General features: G+C 40.8%; 1 protein-coding gene across 2 annotated transcripts in view; it reads left to right on the top strand.

The window, feature by feature from the left end:
• ltbp3 (latent transforming growth factor beta binding protein 3) overlaps positions 1-15,029 on the top strand; it is a 48,692-nt gene extending 33,663 nt beyond the window's left edge. Inside the window, exons 14-30 of one of the 2 annotated variants that reach the window (XM_079871323.1) lie at positions 3,260-3,385; positions 3,484-3,612; positions 3,777-3,896; positions 4,810-4,932; positions 5,359-5,481; positions 7,415-7,534; positions 7,627-7,755; positions 7,843-8,013; positions 8,112-8,195; positions 8,289-8,417; positions 10,234-10,371; positions 11,522-11,662; positions 11,911-12,039; positions 12,315-12,476; positions 13,507-13,593; positions 13,689-13,820; positions 13,943-15,029. In XM_079871323.1, the coding sequence (XP_079727449.1) occupies positions 3,260-3,385; positions 3,484-3,612; positions 3,777-3,896; positions 4,810-4,932; positions 5,359-5,481; positions 7,415-7,534; positions 7,627-7,755; positions 7,843-8,013; positions 8,112-8,195; positions 8,289-8,417; positions 10,234-10,371; positions 11,522-11,662; positions 11,911-12,039; positions 12,315-12,476; positions 13,507-13,593; positions 13,689-13,820; positions 13,943-14,130 (2,231 nt within the window). In that variant the 3' untranslated portion in view covers positions 14,131-15,029. Of the gene's footprint in view, positions 1-3,259; positions 3,386-3,483; positions 3,613-3,776; positions 3,897-4,809; positions 4,933-5,358; positions 5,482-7,414; positions 7,535-7,626; positions 7,756-7,842; positions 8,014-8,111; positions 8,196-8,288; positions 8,418-10,233; positions 10,372-11,521; positions 11,663-11,880; positions 12,040-12,314; positions 12,477-13,506; positions 13,594-13,688; positions 13,821-13,942 lie in introns of both variants that reach the window. The other variant, XM_079871322.1, reaches the window with a different exon arrangement.
• Positions 15,030-22,396: the final 7,367 nt, after the last annotated feature.

Genomic DNA, 22,396 nt, shown 5'->3' with positions numbered 1-22,396 from the left:
CAGTAAAAACAGTCATTACAATTTAAAATAACTGTTTTCTATTTTAATATATTTTAAAAAGTGATTTATTCCTGTGGTGGTAAAGCTGAATTCAGCATCATTATTCCAGTCTTCAGTGTCACATGATCCTTCAGAAATCATTCTAATATACTGATTTGATGCTCAAGAAACATTTAGTCTAGGTTACATATGGTAACCCTCGTTCCCTGAAGGAGGGAACGGAGACGCCACGTCGAGACCGACGAATAGGAATCTCGCTCGTTAGAGAGGCCAATCTATTTCGAGTGAATCTAAACAAGCCAATGCACATTGGCGTACAATCATTTGCATCAGCTATTCAGCCACGCAGCGGCTATAATAAATATAATAAGCAGAAGGTGCGATTGCACTTCAGTTTTTTGCTGAGGAGCTGAGCCGATAAGCTGGCTGCCCCAGCGGGCCGCAGCAGATGTGGCGACAGGACGTGGTGTCTCCGTTCCCTCCTTCAGGGAATGAGGGTTACCATATGTAACCTAGATGTTACTCTTCAGTCGAATAGGAATCCCTACCAAAGGGCCACAGCTGCTGACCCCATCCAGCGCCCTGTGCAAGCCTCTTGCCCCTTCTTGCCTGGAAGGACGATAGGAAAGGGCTAACACAGAGTATATATGTCACTGTTGTTCCGTGATAACCCATACAGTGAGATTATTGGATAACACTGGGAAAGCATGCTCTTCTGTTAGGAAGGAGAACGCTGCGGAACCCACATTCTTCCCCGAAGGAGTTATGTGGAGATATACATATGGACTAACCCGAAGATTGTACTGCATATGAATATGCAACCTGAGCGGGCAGGGCACGACTTGTGCTTGGTAAGCCAAGGCGATGGCATCCACCATCCACTGGCGCCATTCTCTGCTTGGAGACAGCCTTTCCCTTCTGCTGGCCTCCACAACAGACAAAGAGCTGGTCTGAGGTCCTGAGACTTTGAGTTCTGTCCATGTACAGACGCAGAGCGCGGACAGGACAGAGCAAAGCCAGGGCTGGGTCTGCCTCCTCCAGGGGCAGCGCTTGCAGGTTCACCACCTGGTCCCTGAAGGGAGTGGTAGGAACCTTGGGCACATAACCAGGCCGGGGTCTCAGTACAAGATGGTTGTCACCCGGCCCGAACTGCAGGTCCCCTACCCTCTTGATAGAGGCCAGTGCAACCAGCAGCACTGTCTTCATGGAGAGAAGCTCTAAGTCTGCTGATTGCAAAGGCTCAAAGGGACCATCCTGGAGTGGTCGAAGCACCAGGGAAAGGTCCCAAGAGGGGACCTCTCGGCGAGAAGAACACCACTCGACGAACAGGTTCCACTTCAAGGCGTACACACGTCTCGTAGACGGCGCCCGCACTGAAGTGATGGTGTTAAGTACCTCTGAGGGTAAGTCACCTAGAACCTCTGTGTCCCATCCAGGGACCACACATGGAGTTTCCAGAGGTCCAGACGCGGGTGCCATAGGGTGCCCCGTCTCTGAGTCAGAAGGTCCTTCCTCAGAGGAATGGGCCAGGGAGGGACTGTCACAAGGAGAATGAGTTCTGGGAACCAGGTCCGGGTGGGCCAATAGGGAGCCACCAGAAGGACCTGCTCCTCGTCCTCCCTGACTTTGCACAGGGTCTGTGCAAGTAGGCTCACTGGGGGAAACGCATATTTGCGGAGACCCCGGGGCCAGCTGTGTGCCTGTGCGTCCGTGCTGAGTGTTCCCTCGGTCAGGGAGTAAAACAGCTGGCAGTGGGAGGTCTCTGAGGAGGCAAACAGGTCTACCTGAGCCTCCTCGAACTCTCTCCAGATCAGCTGAACTGCCTGGGGGTGGAGTCGCCATTCTCCCGGGAGCACAGCTCGTGATAGATGCGACCTCAGATGCTTCTGACTCTACAGGAGGAGATGGCGGGTGAGTTGCAACATGCGACAGGAGCAGTGTTGTCCGTACGGACCAGCACGTCCCTACCCTGTAGCAGCCTTTTTAAGTGGCTTAGAGCAAGACGTACTGCTTGCAATTCGAGGCAGTTGATGTTCCAATGCAGTTGGGGGCCCGTCCACACCCCTGACACTGCATGCCCATTGCCCACGTGGCATCTGTGAACACCACAGCATGCCTGGACACCTGTTCCAAGGGCACTCCTGCCCGCAGGAAAGAGGGGTCTGACATCGGGCTGAAGGTCTGGCGGCACGCTGGTGTGATTGTCACCCGGTGAGTGCCGTGATGCCACGCCCATCTCGGGACTCGGCCATGCAGCCAGTGCTGAAGTGGTCTCATATGGAGCAGTCCGAGTGTTGTTACCGCTGCTGCCGCTGCCATATGCCCCAGGAGCCTCTGAAAGAATTTCAGTGGGACTGCTGTCCTGCCTTTAAACGTGTTCAGGCAGTTCAGCATCGACCGAGCGTGCTCCTCTGTGAGGCGCGCCGTCTGTGCGACCGAATCCAACTCCATACCGAGAAAAGAGATCCTCTGCATGGGGAAGAGTTTGCTCTTTTCCCAGTTGACCTGAAGACCCAACTGGCTGAGGTGCCTGAGCACGAGATCCCTATGTTTGCATAACTGATCTCGAGAGTGTGCTAGTATGAGCCAGTCGTCGAGATAGTTAAGGATGCGAACGTCCTGTTCTCTCATTTTCTCTCACTTTCGTGAAGACGCGGGGAGACAGGGACAGCCCGAAGGGCAGGACCTTGTACTGATATGCTCGACCCTCGAACACAAAGCGCAGAAACGGCCTGTGCCGATGGAGCATCGAGACATGAAAGTATGCGTCCTTCAGGTCAATCACTGCAAACCAATCTTGAGGACGGATCCATTCGAAAATGCGTCTCTGCGTGAGCCTTTTGAATGGTGGCTTGTGGAGACTCCCAATTCAAAACTCGCAGGTCCAAGATCGGTCGTAACCCACCGCCTATCTTGGGTACAATGAAGTAGGGACTGTAGTGCCCTGACCTCATATTGGCTGAAGAGACCGGCTCTATCGCGTCCTTCGCCAGTAGGACTGCGATCTCCGCTCTCAAGACATGGGCATCGGCTGCTCTCACTTTAGTGGAGTGGTGGCCCGAAACTTGGGGGGACGCCGGGCGAACTGAACCGCATAGCCGAGCCTGATGGTCCAAATGAGCCAGCCAGATGGACTGGGGAGCGCTAACCACAGAGACCGTACAAGCAAGACCATAGGGACTGTAGGCGTAAATGTATATTTAAAAAATGTATATTTAAAAATGATAAACTTTTTACAATGGTCTCACTCTCTCTGTAGATGAAAATGAATGTGACTCGAAGCCATGTGGTAGAGGTACCTGCATTAACTCCGTGGGTTCCTACAGATGCAACTGTCAGCATGGCTATGAACTTGTGATGCATAATGGGAAACGCAAATGTATTGGTGAGTGACCACCATCGGCTATTCAAAGTGGACAGCTTCTATACATGACCAAATCAATACAGATGGTAGCCAACACTTGTTTGCATGTATCTTTTCAGATATAAATGAGTGCTCTGAGCCTGATATCTGTGGCGTTGGAGGGTATTGCACTAATTTGCTAGGTTCCTATAAGTGTGGGTGTATGCAAGGCTTCCGGAGCAAATCTCGCAGACAGCCTCTTTGTGAAGGTGAGGACACCAACCTTTACTGTGCATAGACACAAATCACATGTTAATAGTAGATGCCTGTAAACAGTTCATGTTCATCCAAAATGGTTTATTCTGTTTTTTTATTAAATGGCTGTGAATGTTTGTAACTTATTTTCTATACTGTTGCTGTCTCTCTAATGCAGACATTAATGAATGTTCAGACCCGAGTATCTGTCCTAATGAACAGTGTGAGAATACTGTTGGATCCTATGAATGTATACCCTGCCAACCTGGATACCAAGCACAGGGAGGAGTGTGTTACGGTCAGAATACATACACACATAAACACACATGCAACCATGCATGAACAGTTTAGCTCACATGCATTCACAGAAACATATGGCTAAGGACATTCCAACTAACATCAGCTCCTCACACAGGCTCCAGGCATTTCACGAATATCCAAAACAGCTCTCTTTGCACTACCCTGTGTGTGTCCTCAATAGAGCAAAAAAATATTTGTCAATGGATCAAACATTTGTTTTATTGAATTCGGAATAAACATTATGTAAAATGTGTTACTTTCAGCATTTTTGTGCATGTCATTTAATGTCATTAACTTCTAGTATTATCTTTATCAGAATGGTTTCTGCTATTAGCCACATTCCTCTCTAGATATTGGCCATTGAAAAACCATGTACACTACCATTTTGTTACTCCACAAGGACACATTACATTTATTAAACAAAAGATTTCTATTTCAAATAAATGCTGTTCTTTTTAACTTTCTATTCATCAAATAATCCTGAAAAATATACCACAAAATATTAAGCAGCAAAAATGTTTTCAACATTTAGAATTATAATAAATGTTTTTTGAGCATCAAATCAGCATATTAGAATGATTTCTGAAGGATCATGTGACACTGATGATAATGATGTAATGATGCTGAAAATTCAGCTTTACCATACCAGGAATAAATTACGATTTAAAATATATTCAAATAGAAAAGAATAATTTGAAATTGTAATAATATTACCACTATATTACAGTTTTTTACTGTATTTTTGAGCAAATAAATGCAGCCTTGGTCAGCACAATCTTACATTTGAACAGCAGTGCAAGTCAATTATCTACCTGAAGCAAGTAGGAAAGGTGATAATGTGGGGTGTTTTTGACAAATAAATTTGACAATAGCGTAATCTTACAAGAGATGTCTGTCTTTCTCTCTATCAGATGTCGATGAGTGTCAGAAGCGTGGTGTGTGTCTGAACGGCCGTTGTGAGAACTTGGCAGGATCATATCGATGTCTGTGTAATGAGGGCTTCCTGCCTGAGGCTGACAGCAAAGGCTGCAGAGGTCAGTGGCACACAGCCAACAAAACTAAACAGCGTGCTGTTAAATGGAAACTTAATCTGGCCATTCTAAGGGCCAGTTCACACAGAATGCGTTTTTGCTGTTAAAAACGCGAAACACAGTTCAGTGGAACAAAAATTTTAACTTGAGCGCCACGTTTTGCCGTGTCATGTGCGAGACACTGCGAAAGTCCACCTAGCGTGTGTTTACATAGAAAAACAATAGAAAAGTAGTGTAGTGGAATGGAAAGACGCTTTCTGTGTGAATGGCCCCTAAATAATTTTAAATAAGATTTTATTACTTCCTGCACAAGTTCATTCTAAAGAGAATAAATATACTGTGCAAAACTTTTTAGTTAATTCATAAAGAGAGATTTAAGCATGTGTGTATGTGTAATTGGAGGTTATTCGTCTGTTTGTCTCTCCACAGACATCAATGAGTGTCAGGATAACCGTCTGTGTGCTAATGGTCACTGCATTAACACTGAGGGATCATTCCGCTGCCAGTGTTACTCTGGTTACCAGCCTACACAAGAGGGAAGCCACTGCGAAGGTCAGCTCGTAATGACTAATCCAACACCTCAAGACACAAACTCAATACTGCACATAACACTGCAATATCTGTACACTTAAACAGAAAAGTACAGATTGTATTAAGAGTGAAATACACTACATGACTTTGCCCTGATTTTTGCCTCGTTTGCACTCCGGATGAATTGACGTTAGTCTGCAGATTTTGGGCAAAGTTTACAGATTTCACAGAAAATTCCGCTGATGGGCACAGACTCCGATGTGATTCTATCCAGTCAGAGGATTTAAAAAATGTTGGATATTTTGAGCCGACTGTAGAACACATTGTTTGTTCTGTTCAGAACGACTGATAATGTGCGATCCACGGTCGTTTAGTGCATGATGTTTAGTGCATTCTCTGAAACAAATTACAAAGTTGGCAATTGTATGATGCCTAGAGTTTTTAAATCTGTTCAGATTTTAAAAGTCGTGTAGTTTATTCCAGTAAAGTTCCAGTTTTAGCGTGACTGACACATAGTACTGACCAATTGTTAAAGCTGCAGTCTGTAACTTTTGGTGCTCTAGTGGTTAATAAACAGATCTTCATGCGTCTTCTGGAAGAACATTGTAGCCGTAGCTACTTCTCTCTGTTTATGTCTATGACGAGTCACGCAGGTACTGTATTATAGCTTATAATAATTATTACCCAATACCAGGCTTAAGCCTAGTCCCAGACTAAAATGCATTATTGAGCTGTTTTAAACTGAAAGCAACTTGCACTGCTATATCTTAAAATATGTCAGTGGCATTGTTTTGTCTCAGGATGCACACCAGTAATGTTTTTTTCAAGGCACGTTTATAAAAGCTATAAATGCCTTAATTGTACTAAGCCCTAATCCTGGCTTAATCTAAGCCCTGTCTGAAACCAGGCCTATGTGGTCTAACATGTTCAATAAAGCTAATAGTCCCCTAATCTAAAAAGTTTGGGTGAGTAAGATTTTTTTAGGTTTTTGAAAAAAAATCACCAAAGGCTGAATTTATTTGATGAAAAATACAGTAAAAATAGTAATATTGTGAAATATTATTACAATTTAAAATAACTGTTTTCTATTTTAATATATTTTAAAAATATAATTTATTCCTGTGAATTTTCAGCATTATTACTCCAGTCTTCAGCAGTGTTGGGCAAAGTTACTTTTAAAAGTAATGCATTACAATACTGTGTTACTCCCTAAAAAAGTAACAGTGTTACTTAATTACTTTTTACAAAGAAATGCGTTACATTACTTTTGTGTTACTTTCTCACCTGGGCTTGGCTTGCTTGTTTGTTTTTAATAACAAAAATAAAAAAAATGAAACAAATATGATGTTTAGATAAGTCATTTTTGTTTATTTTATGGTTCAATTGGATCATCGAAGGTCAGCAGCAAAGACAATGGTTAATAAAGTGAGATTAAATACATAAAGTATGTATGTGTCATTTAACATTGCATAATCTTCTGAGTTCGCATTTCACTGTTTTTCTATTTTTATTTCTTTTGAGGAATATTGAATCTGTTTTAGTGCCAGTGAGATGAGTCAATGCATGCTCACATTTAGTCTAGAACTACATGTTTACCCAGCGCACACAACGCCTCTGCACTTACTCACGATTTCTTTCAACATCGGGACAAGAGACCTGTCAGTCAATAAATGGCAAAACAAACTAACTTGCGTTTGAAAAAGTAACTCAGTTTAGTGTATAAATATTTTTTGTGGAAACCGTGATACTTTTTTTTATTTATTCTTTCGTAACATTATAAATGTCTGTACTGTCATTTTTAACCAATGTAATGCAGCTTTGCTAAATAATCAAATGAATTTTGCTAAAAAAATTGACTGAACTTTTGAATGATAGTGTGCATCTTTGTATAGCTGAAACAATTCACTAATGCGCACAATATGTGAATCAGTAATATTGTTTTTGATCTGTTTAGATATTAATGAGTGTGAGCGAGCCTCCAATTGTCAACGAGGACGTTGTATCAACTCGATGGGCTCTTACCGTTGTGAGTGCCAGAAAGGATACATGCTTGTCAGTGGCCGAAGGTGCCAGGGTATGGGATTTCACATATTTTACATTTCCCAATTCTCCATCCTGGGCCCAGCCTTGGTCTCCTTGTTCACCCTTTCACTCTTTCTCTCTCAGACATAGATGAGTGCGCTGTGGAAAGGAGTCTGTGTCAGCCTCACGGTGTATGTGAAAACAGACAGGGTGGATATGTGTGTGTGTGCAACGATGGTTTCATACTGTCTGAAGACAAACACAGCTGTGAGGGTAAGAGTTGGTCTAGTTAATAAGTGTGTTTGGTAATCACATGAAATTTCTTTTGTCTTTTTTAACATTTGTTTTTCCCCCACATAGAGGTTGAGATGTATCTGGATGATAAGAAGGAGTGCTACCTAAATCTGGATGACACCGTGTTCTGTGACAGTGTCCTGGCAACCAACGTTACTAAGCAGGAGTGCTGCTGCTCTATCGGTGTGGGATGGGGCGATCACTGTGAGATCTACCCCTGTCCCGTCTACCACTCAGGTGAGATTACAGACAAATACAGGGATTTATGGATAAAAGAGGTATTGGTCCATCAATGGGTGTATAGGTGTTTATTTGATGTTGTCTGTTGTTTTCAGCGGAGTATCACTCTCTATGTCCAGTTGGCAGAGGATTTTACCATGAGGAAGGAAAGATCGATTATGGATTAGCCGTGCACAGAGGTATATGCGCACACATATGTGTATTCACGCACACAAACACACACACTCCCTCAAATAATTACTGAATTTCTCTCTATTTCACTCTCTTCGTAGATATTGATGAGTGTGTATTGTTCTCTAATGAGATCTGTAAGGAAGGACGCTGTATGAACACACAGCCTGGCTTTGAATGCTACTGCCAACAGGGATTTTACTATGACAGCAATCTACTGGAATGTATCGGTAAAATCACAAACACAAATACACGCACTTGACTGTCCAAATACACACTTGCATGGGTTAAGTAGATTTTTTTAAATGAAATTAATACTTTTATTCAGCAAAGATTGACAGTATTCAATTATTAAATAATAATAATTGTAAATCTTTTTCTACTTATTTTTTCAAGCATTGTAATATATATATATATATATATATATATATATATATATATATATATATATTTATTTATATATATATAAATATGAAGCTCCGCCCCCTGTGTCGTCCAGCAGCAGCTTATTTGCATTTAAAGGGCACACACTAAAACAGCGCGTTTTTCTGAGCCCCAAAAAAGGACAATTTAAACATGCTGTAAAAAAATGATCTGTTGGGTATTTTGAGCTAAAACTTCACATACACACTCTGGGGACATCAGAGACTTATTTTACATCTTGTGAAAAGGGGCATAATACGGGACCTTTAAGCAATTTTGAGCGTGGCATGGTTGTTGGTGCCAGACGGGCCGGTCTGAGTATTTCACAATCTGCTCAGTTACTGGGATTTTCACGCACAACCATTTCTAGGGTTTACAAAGAATGGTGTGAAAAGGGAAAAACATCCAGTATGCGGCAGTCCTGTGGGCGAAAATGCCTTGTTGATGCTAGAGGTCAGAGGAGACTGGGCCGACTGATTCAAGCTGATAGAAGAGCAACTTTGACTGAAATAACCACTCGTTACAACCGAGGTATGCAGCAAAGCATTTGTGAAGCCACAACACGCACAACCTTGAGGCGGATGGGCTACAACAGCAGAAGACCCCACCGGGTACCACTCATCTCCACTACAAATAGGAAAAAGAGGCTACAATTTGCACGAGCTCACCAAAATTGGACAGTTGAAGACTGGAAAAATGTTGCCTGGTCTGATGAGTCTCGATTTCTGTTGAGACATTCAGATGGTAGAGTCAGAATTTGGCGTAAACAGAATGAGAACATGGATCCATCATGCCTTGTTACCACTGTGCAGGCTGGTGGTGGTGGTGTAATGGTGTGGGGGATGTTTTCTTGGCACACTTTAGGCCCCTTAGTGCCAATTGGGCATCGTTTAAATGCCACGGCCTACCTGAGCATTGTTTCTGACCATGTCCATCCCTTTATGACCACCATGTACCCATCCTCTGATGGCTACTTCCAGCAGGATAATGCACCATGTCACAAAGCTCGAATCATTTCAAATTGGTTTCTTGAACATGACAATGAGTTCACTGTACTAAAATGGCCCCCACAGTCACCAGATCTCAACCCAATAGAGCATCTTTGGGATGTGGTGGAACGGGAGCTTCGTGCCCTGGATGTGCATCCCACAAATCTCCATCAACTGCAAGATGCTATCCTATCAATATGGGCCAACATTTCTAAAGAATGCTTTCAGCACCTTGTTGAATCAATGCCACGTAGAATTAAGGCAGTTCTGAAGGCGAAAGGGGGTCAAACACAGTATTAGTATGGTGTTCCTAATCCTTTAGGTGAGTGTGTGTATATATATATATATATATATATATATATATACAGTGGTTCAAATAGTAGTTGTTATATTAGAAGATTTTATAAAACAAAAAAACAAGAGTAAAAGTCATTTTCATAAAAGCCAAGTTTTCCTTTGCCGCGCTACCACCCGCTAGTGGTAGAAGGAAGGATTTTTTGTCTGCCACTAGAGAGCAGTAGCACAGCACTTCTAACTCACAAAAACATCAATAAACCTCAAATCTCTCATACTTGTTGAACTCAAACTCACTATAAAATTCCATAATATCTGTTTCTCTCTTTCCCTCTTGTAGATGTGGATGAATGTCATGATGAGTCCCTGTGTACGAATGGTCACTGTGTGAACACTCGAGGCTCATTCTACTGCACCTGCAACCCACCCTGGGTCCCTGATGCCATCAACAAGAAGTGTGTCTTTCCCACAGTTACAGGTAAGTCTTTCTAATTGAATGTCACACATAGTAGTAAAGCTACCTCATCAAAAAGCTTTTGCCCCGTGTGAGGCTCGAACTCACGACCTTCAGATTATGAGACTGACGCGCTGCCTACTGCGCCAACGAGGCTGTGGCCCACACTAGCACAGGAGGCTTTATATAGTATCATCACAAAGAAAAATAATTTGTTTGCTTATACTAAACTAGATTTTGACTTTTTTTCACCTTGGAAACATTCTTCTCAAGTGGCTAAAAAAGTTTTGGTTACACTTTATTTTAAGGTGTCATTATTACAGTGTAATTATATATTTAAGTATTGAGTAATAATAATTAACAACATGTACTTAATATAGGTATAGGGTAGGATTAGGATTTAGTTGAGGGTTAGTTGCATGTAATAATGCATCATTTACTGTTAATACTATGGTAAGTACATGTAACATATGTAACAAGGACACTGTACAATAAAGTGTTACCAAAGTTTCAAAAGCAGTTTGTCATATATATTAATTTACAAATTATTGTTTTAATATATTTTATACATATTATATTTAATATTAAACATGATACATGATATTAAATATAATAATTATACACTATCATTTAAAAGTTTACATTAAAAAATGTATCACGTTTTTTAAAAAAAAGCAGCACAATTGTTTTCAACAATGATAATAATGAGAAATCTTTTTTGAGCCTCAAATCAGCATTTTAGAATGATTTCTGAAGAATCATGTGACATTGAAGACTAGAGTAATGATGCTGAAGATTCAGCTTTACCATCACAGGAATAAAATACATTTTAAAATATATTCAAACAGAAAATAGTTATTTTAAATGGTATTGATATGAATAATATTTCACAATTTTACAGTTTTACTGTATTTTTAATCAAACAAATGCAGCCTTAGTGTGAGCATAAGAGACTTCTTTCAAAAACAGAAAAAAACATCTTACTGACCCCAAACATTTGAACCGTCGTGTATTCTTGCTTTAATTTTAAATTAAATACAAATGTAATATAAATGTTAACGATTATTTAACTATTGTATTTTAATAATTGTAGACTCAAGTATTTGTCTGGTGGCGAGTGTTTATATTACGTTATGATGTAATCTTTTACGTTTCAATTTTTTTTTTGCTGTAGGTGTGGATGAATGTCAGGACCCTGCTAATTGCAAAAATGGCCACTGTGTAAACACCCAAGATTCCTATTATTGCATCTGCACTCCTCCCTGGATTCTAGCCACCGACCGCAACAGCTGTGTCACACCTGAGGAACATACGGGTGAGTATAGATTCACGAGATCATCACCGTCATAATAACAGATGCCACGACTGTGGCCGAGAATTTGACTGTTCTCCCTGGAATAGTAAAGATGAAATAACTCCAAGCTTTTATTGAAGTTCTCACCCAAGACTGTGTGCTTCTGATATCTCTCTCCTTGTCTTCCACCCTCCTTCTTTTTTCTCTCTATCTGTCCTTCTCTCTGTATATCTCTTTAGTAACGGGTGTGTCTGTGGTGCACCTTTCAGATGTGAATGAGTGTGAGGATCCCTCCTACTGTAGGAACGGGAGATGTGTCAACACTCCCGGCTCCTTCCACTGCATTTGCGAGCAGCCACTCACCTTCAGTGCAGCCTTCAAGCAATGCGTCTATGATGGTGGGTATCACAAGTAACCAGCATGCAGACTTGTGATGGGTGGAAAAAGTTCTTTTTACTTGTTTAGCCTTCATGCGGCTTGGCAGTGCAGAAGCTTTTGCTCTGAGCGTCGTTTGACCACATGACTGCTGAGCATTAAAGATGTTTTAGCTGTGTTAGCTTTGAGTTGGCTTTGTTTCCATCTACTTTTCCATTTCTTTCTCCTTCTGTGAACCCTGTGTATTTTGTTTATATTTTTATGTCCTCCATCATCTCCTCATCTCTGTCTTTCTCAGACCGCACCGCAGCACATAAGGACATATGTTTCCAGGAGGTCGATGAGGATCTTATGTGCACGATGCCGCGGAATGATCTTACGGTGACGTACTCTGAGTGCTGCTGTCACTACGGTCGAGGCTGGGGCCCGGAGTGCCGGACCTGTCCTAATAGAAATTCAGGTATTGGAAAGAAGTCTCTATGCTCACCAAGGCTGTACAGTAAAAAATTAAAATAACTCTTTTCTATTTGAATATATTTTAAAATATAAATGGCAAAGCTGAATTTTCAGCATCATTACTCCAGTCGTCAGTGTCACATGATCCTTCAGAAATCATTCTGATATGCTGATGAATATATTGTTTTAAAATCGATCATTTGAAATAGAAATCCTTTGTTAGATTAAGAAAGCTTTACAGTCACTTTTGATCAATTTTTATGCATCCTTGTTAAATAAAGGTATTCATGTCTTACCTAACTGACCCCAAAGTTTTGAATGGTAACATTTTACAATGTTGAATTTTCTGTTTTATATTTACATGTATCCGTGTGTAAATTTAAAAAATATATATATTTACACTACCATCCAAAAGTTTGGTGCCAGTTAAATCAAGTAAAGCTTTCTTAATCTAACAAAGGATTGACTCTCTGTGGTCATTAAAATCCCATGGCACTTCTCATTCTGGCCACATTCCCTCCATTGGCCTTTATCAATCATGGCCTCCTAATAATAACCTCCATTTTTTCAATTGGCTCTATCACTCTCTCTTCTCTCCACCTATAGCTAGTGTGTGGTGAGCGCACTGGCGCCGTTGTTCTGTGGCAGCCGTCGCATCGTCCAAGTGGATGCTGCACACTGGTGGTGGTCAAGGAGAGACCCCTGATATGACTGTATAAAGCACTTTGGGTGTACAGTAGTACATAGTAAAGCGCTATATAAATGCCTCGTTCATTTATTCATTCATTCATTCCACATTTGTGTTTGGTAAAGCAAGTAGAGAAGGCTGAAATTATTATGTGCTAAGGTTGAATTTAGACTTTGGTGCAAAGAAAAAAAATTAGACAATGGTAGAACACAAAAATGCAGTTGCATTTGAGCACATTTTTTATTGAATTCAATAACATATAAAAACATGTTATGAATGTTATATTCAAGATAAAAAAAATAGCAAACGTAATGTTCCTTTACTTAGTTTTGGTGTGTGTGCGCAGTGCTTTTTAACAGGTTATGTGAGATGCATTTGGAGACTGAGTCTGATGGAGAGGGGGACTTCCTGGCAGCTTTCTCTTACAACCCAGGTGACCTTGACAGTATAATTCACCTTGAGCTAAACAGATTGACGCAAAACCGGCACAGTGTTTCATGATCTGTTCTGTTACTCTAATGTGTTCAGAGGGAGACAGTTCAGAAGAAGACTCAGACGAGTGTAGCTGCGCTAATGGACGGTGTGTGTGGTCCTATCTGGGTACGATGTGTGAGTGCAATACTGGATTTGTACTGGACCACTCGCGAACACGCTGCACAGGCGAGTATTAATGCAGATAGTTCCCTGAAACAGAGGTCATGCTCCTGAAATCGACATATTTAATCACTTGTAAATGTATGGACAGACATAAGTTAAGGCTCCATCTCTCTCTCTTCCTCTAGATATTGATGAGTGCGCGGGCCGAGGGACAAGGTCGAGCCCCTGCAAGAATGCACGCTGTATCAACACCCATGGTTCATTCAGATGTCACTGTAAACAGGGATTTGTTGCACGCCAACCTAACGTGTGTATACGCGCGAGGGCTCAACAGTTCCGCAGCCCACACACTTTCTCTCATGTACATACATAAATTTGATATGCCACCACTAATACACGTCATCAAATGTAGTATAACTGCAGAACATTATGAACATTTACCCACGTTTCACTTCCTCATGTCCTGTTTATCATTTTTTTATTTTGGAAATGAATCATTAACTTCTTAAATATTAATATGTTATGTTGCTTTTATTGTATACTTTTATTCATATCCCTCCTAATCTGTTTGCACCCATTTGGAAATGTGTTTGTTGTTGTGTTGGATGAGGGATTGTCATTGGATGAAATGTCTTTTAACTTAAGTGGGCTCTTTTTATTATCTTGCAGCTCAGCACGTTATGGCTAACTTTATTATAGCTCACCATTTTGTTAAATATTGTGCTTTTTCTGTTTCTCTTCATTTTTTTTTTCTTTTAACGATTAACTTTGTGAGAATTAAAGTGATCATTTTTTTCTTATTGCTTTCCGCCCTCTTTCAAACAGTTTGATATCAACGATCATTTGATTTTTGTGATATTTCTTTGTTTGTATTAATGTCTGTTTTTGTTCACCATTGATACTGTTTAGTTCTATTCATTTGTGTTGTACATTGTGTTCTTTATTTGATAATGCAGCCATGGTCATCTTTCTTTGGCTGCACTGAGCATATTACCGTGTTTATATGAAGTTCACTGACAGATGGCAATGATGGTTTTGGTTTTCTAAACCATTTAATTTGTGCAACAAAAAAAATGTTCTACTGAAGCGAAATGAAAAAGTATGTTTTCAGTTTCTTAAATACTTTTTCTTTCTTTATGAGACACAACTGTGAGAAGTTATTTTTCACACACACAGACTTAACTACAGAACCGCAATACTATGGCAGTAAGAAAAGATGACATCTACCAAAGAAATGAAGCTTAATTAACAATAATAAAAAAAGAAGCCAAACCCTCAATGCTGAGTGCTAGCTGACTGATTCTCTATCTTTAATTGTTTTATTCCATTAATTACAGTTGGGATCCAGCAAGGTGCTTTGGTGAATTTCTAAACAATAAGGCTGAGAAAATGGGAGATAATTGTTGCACTATGAAAACACACAGAGAGGGAAGCCTTGCTTGTCAGCTTGGTTATTTTCCATAGATATTATCCCTAAGTGAACACAGAATATTAGTCCCACTCTTAATCATACCAACCACTTGATTTCAAAAGCTGGTCTAATTTTCCTTTGAGTAATGACAGCTGCTTTGAAAATGGCATCATCTGCTCAGACATAGGGGGGAAAGTCAAGTACCAGCGTACCTGACAGACTCTGAGGAAGGCTGAAGGCCGAAATCCATCAGTGTGCAGTGTTTTAGCTATTTAATGTATCTATTGTGATTAGCCATGATGTGAATAAAGGCTTTTTAACTTTTTTTGGACCAGAAGAAGTGCCTTGTATTCTTTTCTAAAGTATGTGTTTGAAACCCAACCAAAGGGTTCTGGGATTACTTCCCAAGGTCCTTTCAGCAAGTAGCATTCCAAGACGCTTTCTGATGTAGCAGCAATAGTAATAGAGTTGCTACAGCACATAGTGCTACTACGATGAACAAAATGGTCTGCTCTTAGATTTGTTAAATGATGTGCCTGGTTTGCAGGCTGTCAATAACAACCTGTGTATGCAGAGATAAAGAATAGCTTTTCATAACAACGTGCCAAACTGAAATCTAAAATGTATTTGTGTGACTTGTTTTAAATTTACATTCAAAGCACCTATTAAAAGCACGTCTGAGGCTAGTTTACCATTTTCTTCACATTTTAAAATTAATTCTTCAGCGAGTCAAAAGTATAATCATACTAATTTCTAGTGTTCTTCCTCCGCCTAGTGGCAAAAAACAAAAGCAATCAATTTTATTTCTGGCACTAGGGGGCAGTAGACTGTGGTCGATCTTTCATAAACCTTAAACTTTTCACTTTTATAAAGCACTTACATTTTTGACGTTTTTTTTTCCATATCATACCAAGCTTTATAATACATTTCCAGTTAGTTTCTGTCTTTCTGCCTGTAGATGTAGATGAAGGTCATTAAGAGTTCTGTGTAGTACACAAGGACCTGTGTGAGTTTACTGCTTTCGCAACCTACCCTATATATCTGACGCTGCAAAAAAGTGGTCCTTAACCACTGCTTCGTGAACATGACTATAGTGTATATATTAAAAAGTCTTGCCCCGTGTGAGGCTCGAACTCACGACCTTCAGATTATGAGACTGACGCGCTGCCTACTGCGCCAAAGCCTGCGCTTGTCAGTCGTGGTTGAGTTACCAGAAGATGCATAGCGACCCGGGTTCGCGGCCCGGTCTGACGAGCGATGGAATTCGTGGAATGTGTCCGTATTACGCTACGAGTGTGTTCGCTTGTGCACACGTGTGTAATTACCATTGTTCCCCGCACTTTATTAAAACGCACACTTGTCCCCCGCACTTTAATTCGGCCACTTAAACTCTCACGTTATGCATGTTTCATTCATACTCGACGCCGGGGGGCGCTCTCTCGCAGAAAGTCCAAAACGGACTTGTCTCATAGAAGTACTAACTTATGACGCTACAGGAAATCCCTTATATGGACATAGGCATAACAAGTATTTTAAGAATGCAGTGCAAATTGACTTGGGTGTGTATAGTGTAAAGAAACCAATCATAATCATCAAATTGGCATATAAATATATATAATGTTCCCATCATTTTATTTAGAAATATAATATAAGCTTTTTTTTATTGTGTGATTTACAGTTATGTAATACTGGAAGAGTTTTTTTAACTGTAAGCAATTACCCCCACCCCCTTTAAAATGTTGTAAGTTTAAGTATTTAGATAGAAAAGTGTTTACAGGTACAAATATTGTGAGAATACAAATAGGCAGAATGACAATAATGTGAGGTCAAAGATGAACAACCCTTTTTATTTGCATAGATTTTTTTTTTTGCATAGATTTTTTAGAAGTCAATAAAAACATTTAAAACAGCAGTGATATTGTGACACATCAATCTAAAATAATAAATAGTAAACCAAAACAAACATTTACTACAGTGCCATTTTGACACATCAATCTAAATAAATAAATATACCAAAACGAACATTAACTGCAGTGCAATTTTGACAGGGTAACTAAAATATTGAGGTAACTTTTTGAAAATAATCATAAATAACAGATCCAAAATATCTAATATATATATATATATATATATATATACTATACTACACTATACTTTATTTCACATAAAGTGCTTTTAGCTCTGGCTGGTATGTCAGTTTTATGTCACTGTCAGAATAGAGGAGTATAATAATTGTAATATACTATTAATATCAATAGTAAAATCAATTATAATAATATACATACAATAAATACATTAATATAATATAATATAATATAATATAATATAATATAATATAATATAATATAATATAATATCAGACAATTAGTGCAAATGTTGTGGTGCAGTTTAGTCCTGTCTTCCACTGTTGAATGTTCCAAATTGTCAAAAGTTCCTCCTTTCACTTCTCCTCACTTCTTGGTCTCTTTTTGCCATATCCTCGTGTCTGCAGTGCTGCCCTCCAGTCGGTGAATGACTCAGTGGCGGTCTCCTCACAGTACCAATTACCAAAATACTGGAGATGAGATGGTGGGTTTCTCTCCTTGCTGCACTTCTTGCAGAGGATTACCTCGGTCTTCCGGACATATTTTCTTGCCTTCATGCCCATCTGCTCCCTTTCCTGCTTTTTCTTCCTGTAGTACTCAGTGGTGTATGGTACAGAAGGCTGTGCTGCTGATGCTGTTGCTGGCATAGCTTGTCCAGGTGGTGGTAAAATGAACATTACAGGTTGGAAGGAAACCGGAGTAGGAAGGATAGCTGGGAGTGGTCTAGATGACTGCCCTGCCATGAGTGAGGTCGGTGCAAGTTGTGGTGGCAGTATCATCTGAGGTATTGGTGGCCCAGATCTGATTTTGGCCGTCCCAGCTGTATTTGGAGGCAAGTTAAAAAAATGAGGCTTGTAATTACTCCCACGCTGCAGATTCTGTTCTTTTTGCAATGCCGGTGGAAGACTATCTGGTGCTGTCATTGGGGCATCTGGTGCATGGAGTCCCTGAGTCAAAATGCTCCTCTCATTCGTTTTTGTACGTCTGCTGTACCTAGAAATGACAAATAAATGAGTGTTAAACAGGGGTGTAATGATTCACTTGCTTTCTTGATGCATTGATTACAAATCCTAACGGAGCAAAAATATAAGTGTCTAAACTCACCACTGTGTAAGTGTAGCTGCATTGACCTCAGGTAACTGGAGGGTGGTCTGCTGCATCACTTCAGCGTTGCTCAAGATGCACTCTCTGATGTGCTTGTAGGCCTGTGCAATCAAGTTAAATCTTGAGATTTTCACTCCTTCTTTACGCACAGGGTTGGGATAGAGAGCGCACAGTTTCACAAAAACTGCCTCGACAATTCTGTTGCAGTCAGGCCACTGTGCAGGACTGTTTGCTCCAACAAAGCATCTGAAAATGTGGAGAGAGAATTCTAACTGGTCTGCTTTGTAGTCATACTATTCAAGGAACAGCCAGACATGGGAAAATATGATGCAAAAGATCTTACCTCCTTGTACTCTCTACCCCTGGTGCCACGATTTTTTTGGTTGCCCTAAACCGGCCTGTCTTCAGGGAAGATTTGTGGCGTGGAGAGTACGCAGTCTTTTCTTTGTCGTAGTCTGCTAGTCCTTGCCACAAACTAATAATTTGTGCAGATTCTTCTCTTGTCAAGGCAAGACTGTGTTCCCTGAGTTCAAGCAATGTCTCTGCTAAGTTCTGGACTGCACCAAAACCTCTGATGTTGTCAGGTCCAACCGAATCCTACAAAAAAAAAAAAAGAAAAAAAGAAAGTGGCTATTGAAAATTCAGTTTTACCATAACAGGAATAAATTACATTTGAAAAATATGTTCAAATTATTACACTTTTAAAATAGCTTTTTTATTTTTACTGTATTTTTGAGTAATTAAATGCAGGCTTCTTTCAAAAACATAAACATATTTTGACCACCAGCGCATATATACACACACAGAAACTTTATATACATGGAATTTATAAATGAATTAATGAATGAATAAATAAATAAACAGAGACAATAGGTAATAAGAATATAATATAATAATTAGAATAAGGCCTTTCCATTACCATTAAAGTGAAATAACTGAACATAAACATAGAAGTCTGATAAAAAAATCATTTTGGACAAAAAACGTCAGACGGACTTGGAGGCTTTTGCATCTGAAGTCTTCAACTATACCTTTGTTTAAACAACCCAGTACATAAAATGTATGAAAAGTCTGAATTCTTACGTCAGGAAAAGCAGATGGTAGAGGCGGCGCAGACTGTGTGGCAGGTGGAGTTGGCAAGGGACCAAAAGAAGGTGAGGTGACTGCATAAGGTGTAGAGGGCAACACGTGTGGATCCTCTGAGGGTGGTGTGGATGGTGTAGAGGGCAACGTGTGTGGATCGTCTGAGGGTGGTGTGGATGGTGTAGAGGGCAACGTGTGTGGATCCTCTGATGCGACTGCACATGATGTAGAGGGTAACACCCTAGAAGGCTCTTCTTCATCCAAGGCAGAGAGAGTCAAATCATCAAAGTCCACAGGTTCCACATAGCCCTCATCTTCTACAATACACACATCAGCAGTCTCCAATTCCTGAATTGCAGACTTGTAGACCTGGGGGACCTCGCCAGTCTGCTGAAACAGATACTCTACTCCAAGCAGTTCACCTAAAACACGACAAGAGGGGGGAAAAATTTCCTACACATTTTCCATTCCAAAATTCCATAATTTTCCAAAAATTGATGTGATAACTGCGTCGAGCTGAAACTAGCAAAAAACACTTGACAGACAACTGTAATGAACGTACCAGTATATTGTTGTGGACTAACATATGGCACTATCTTCTGTCCAAGAACATCTTCTCCCAGCACATTAGCAGCATGACGAAGGAGGCCACTGTATGAATGGTGCTTCTGCACGCCCTGAGAGGTTGCAGCATCTGCTCTGTCCTCATTCCACCGGGCTAATCCATCTAACAGGTAGGCTTGGAAAAATGTATCACTGGCCAACGTCCCTAAAATTTAAAGGAAAGAACACTTTAATATTGCGTTACTTACAACCATAATACATTTACTTTAAAAGACTTACAGGACAGTTACTTTACCTGGTATGAACCGGTTTAGATGCAGGTGGAAAGATTCCAATGAAGTCGAACCTCTGGCACACCTAAATGTTGGCAGAGTGTGCCCTCCCTTTTTCAGGGTTCCTGTCTGCACATAGAGCTGTACACCAGGGGGATCTTGAATGCAGGCCACGTGTTTCCTCTGAGACTTCAATATCTCAGCCATTCGAGCTGAATTGATGAGAGGCACACCCAAAGTGTCACGTCCCCTCTCCCCTTCAAAGGAGTGGATCAGCTGGGTGATGAGATCCACAGTCTCCCTTGTGCCACGTGTGGTTCTTTTGCAGTGAAGGGCCAGTTCACTCTTGCTGAGGCGCCGCAAAACATCAGCATCTGAAGGTTGCATGAGCTGTGCCTCCAACTCTGCACGCTTTGCTACTATAAGCCTGTCCATGTCCTCCTGGTCCCAGGAGAAAATACAGCGGCTGAGGTGAGCCATGAAAGTTGCATACAGCTGATGTGAATCTGTTGTGCACCCCACAGAAATCCGTCTCATGAAATGCCAGATGTCGAGTCTGATTTCCATGTCCTTCCATTCAGCAAACATCTTTTTGAGGTGAGTACCCCCACAGCAGTCTCTGTCGACATACAGCAGTACAGGCGGAGGCGCTGCAGCATCCCTGTACCTTTTAATGATGCCAGCAACCATCTGTGCCAATCCAAAGCCTTCACTTGCTGTAAGAACAGACATGATGACCTGACCATGTTCATTTCCAACATTTGTGACCCAGGTGGCTGTTCCAGCACTGTGACCAGCAAGTTTGCGTGCAACCTTCTTGGTGGAATCCATTTTCAGCACACGTCCAAACAGTGATGTTATACTGGCTTTGACCTCATCCAGTCTTTGAAGGACATCCTGAGCATACACCTGCATCAGCCACCGGTGCTTGGGTACAGGGAGCATAGCAGGTGGGTGTTCGAAAGACACAGGCATAACAAGACCTGCAGTGATCCCTTTGTGGAAACTCTGGCAATCTGTCAGAAACTGGACAACCTTCTGCAGCCAGATCTCAGAGTGCTGCTCCTCAAGCTTCTTCTGCACTTGACTGCTGCTGTTTCCCAGACCTCTCTGACGCAGAAGGCGGACCACTGCCATGTCACATGCCAACTTTGAGGTAAGAATGCAGGGAAAGTGAAGCCTATGACTGATGTCGAGCTGTGATATGATGTCAAAGCTCCAGCTGATGACTTTCCTCTTGCATTTCCTACAAGACAGGTACTCAGATGCCATAAAGTAGGACGTTTTAACATCGACTACCTGTCGGATTTTCTGGTGCAGTCCTGCTGATGTGAGCTCCTCCTTAACACAGTCTGAATGTGGACATGTGAGTCGAACTCTCCACAGCTTTCTTGGCATCCAAAGAAAGAAGGGGTGGCCAAAGTAGCGCTCTGTCGCTGGTACTCCAGTAACTGCAAAGTGCTGTTGTGGTGGGTACCACCACATCCTGTCCACTCTGGCGTAGTCCATTTCAGGTTGGTTGTGGGATGAAAACTTAAACAAAGCCTTTGATATCCACAGCTGATCAGCAAGTGGCAATGTGTGAGTCCAGCCCACTGGGAGGCACATTTGTTTACCTGTACAAAATTAACAGAAAAAAAAACCCCATAAAATTTTAATATGTGACCTTACAAAATAAAACAAAATATCTTTCAGATGTTCGGGGACTTACTGGACACTTGCGATTCCAGCAAGTCTGCCTGTTCAACCAGCTCATGGTCACCCTGCTCAGATGATGCAAATGAGGCCACACTTGTAGATTCTACTGGCACAGTTGGTTGAGATCTCTTTGTAGATCTTCCAATTAAAGCTGAGGAATACAGATACAACAAATTACACATATTACACAATTTTGCTGCACTTTACTCTGTACTAATAATCACTGTAATTTAGAATATAGATACATTTATATTAATAGAAACAGTTATTTTAAATTGTAAAAAAATATATATTTCACAGTTGTACTGTTTTCACTGTATTTTTAAACCAAATAAATGCAAGCTTGCAGAACATAAGTGACTTCTTTAGAAAAACATTAAAATCTTTCATAAAACTATGCAAATTGTAATGCACTTTACTCTA

Source organism: Squalius cephalus (assembly GCF_949319135.1).
Source record: "Squalius cephalus genome assembly, chromosome: 5".
Taxonomy (NCBI): Eukaryota; Metazoa; Chordata; class Actinopteri; order Cypriniformes; family Leuciscidae; genus Squalius; species Squalius cephalus.
Note: the sequence above shows the minus strand (reverse complement) of the source record. Positions and strands in the feature narration are given on the sequence as shown.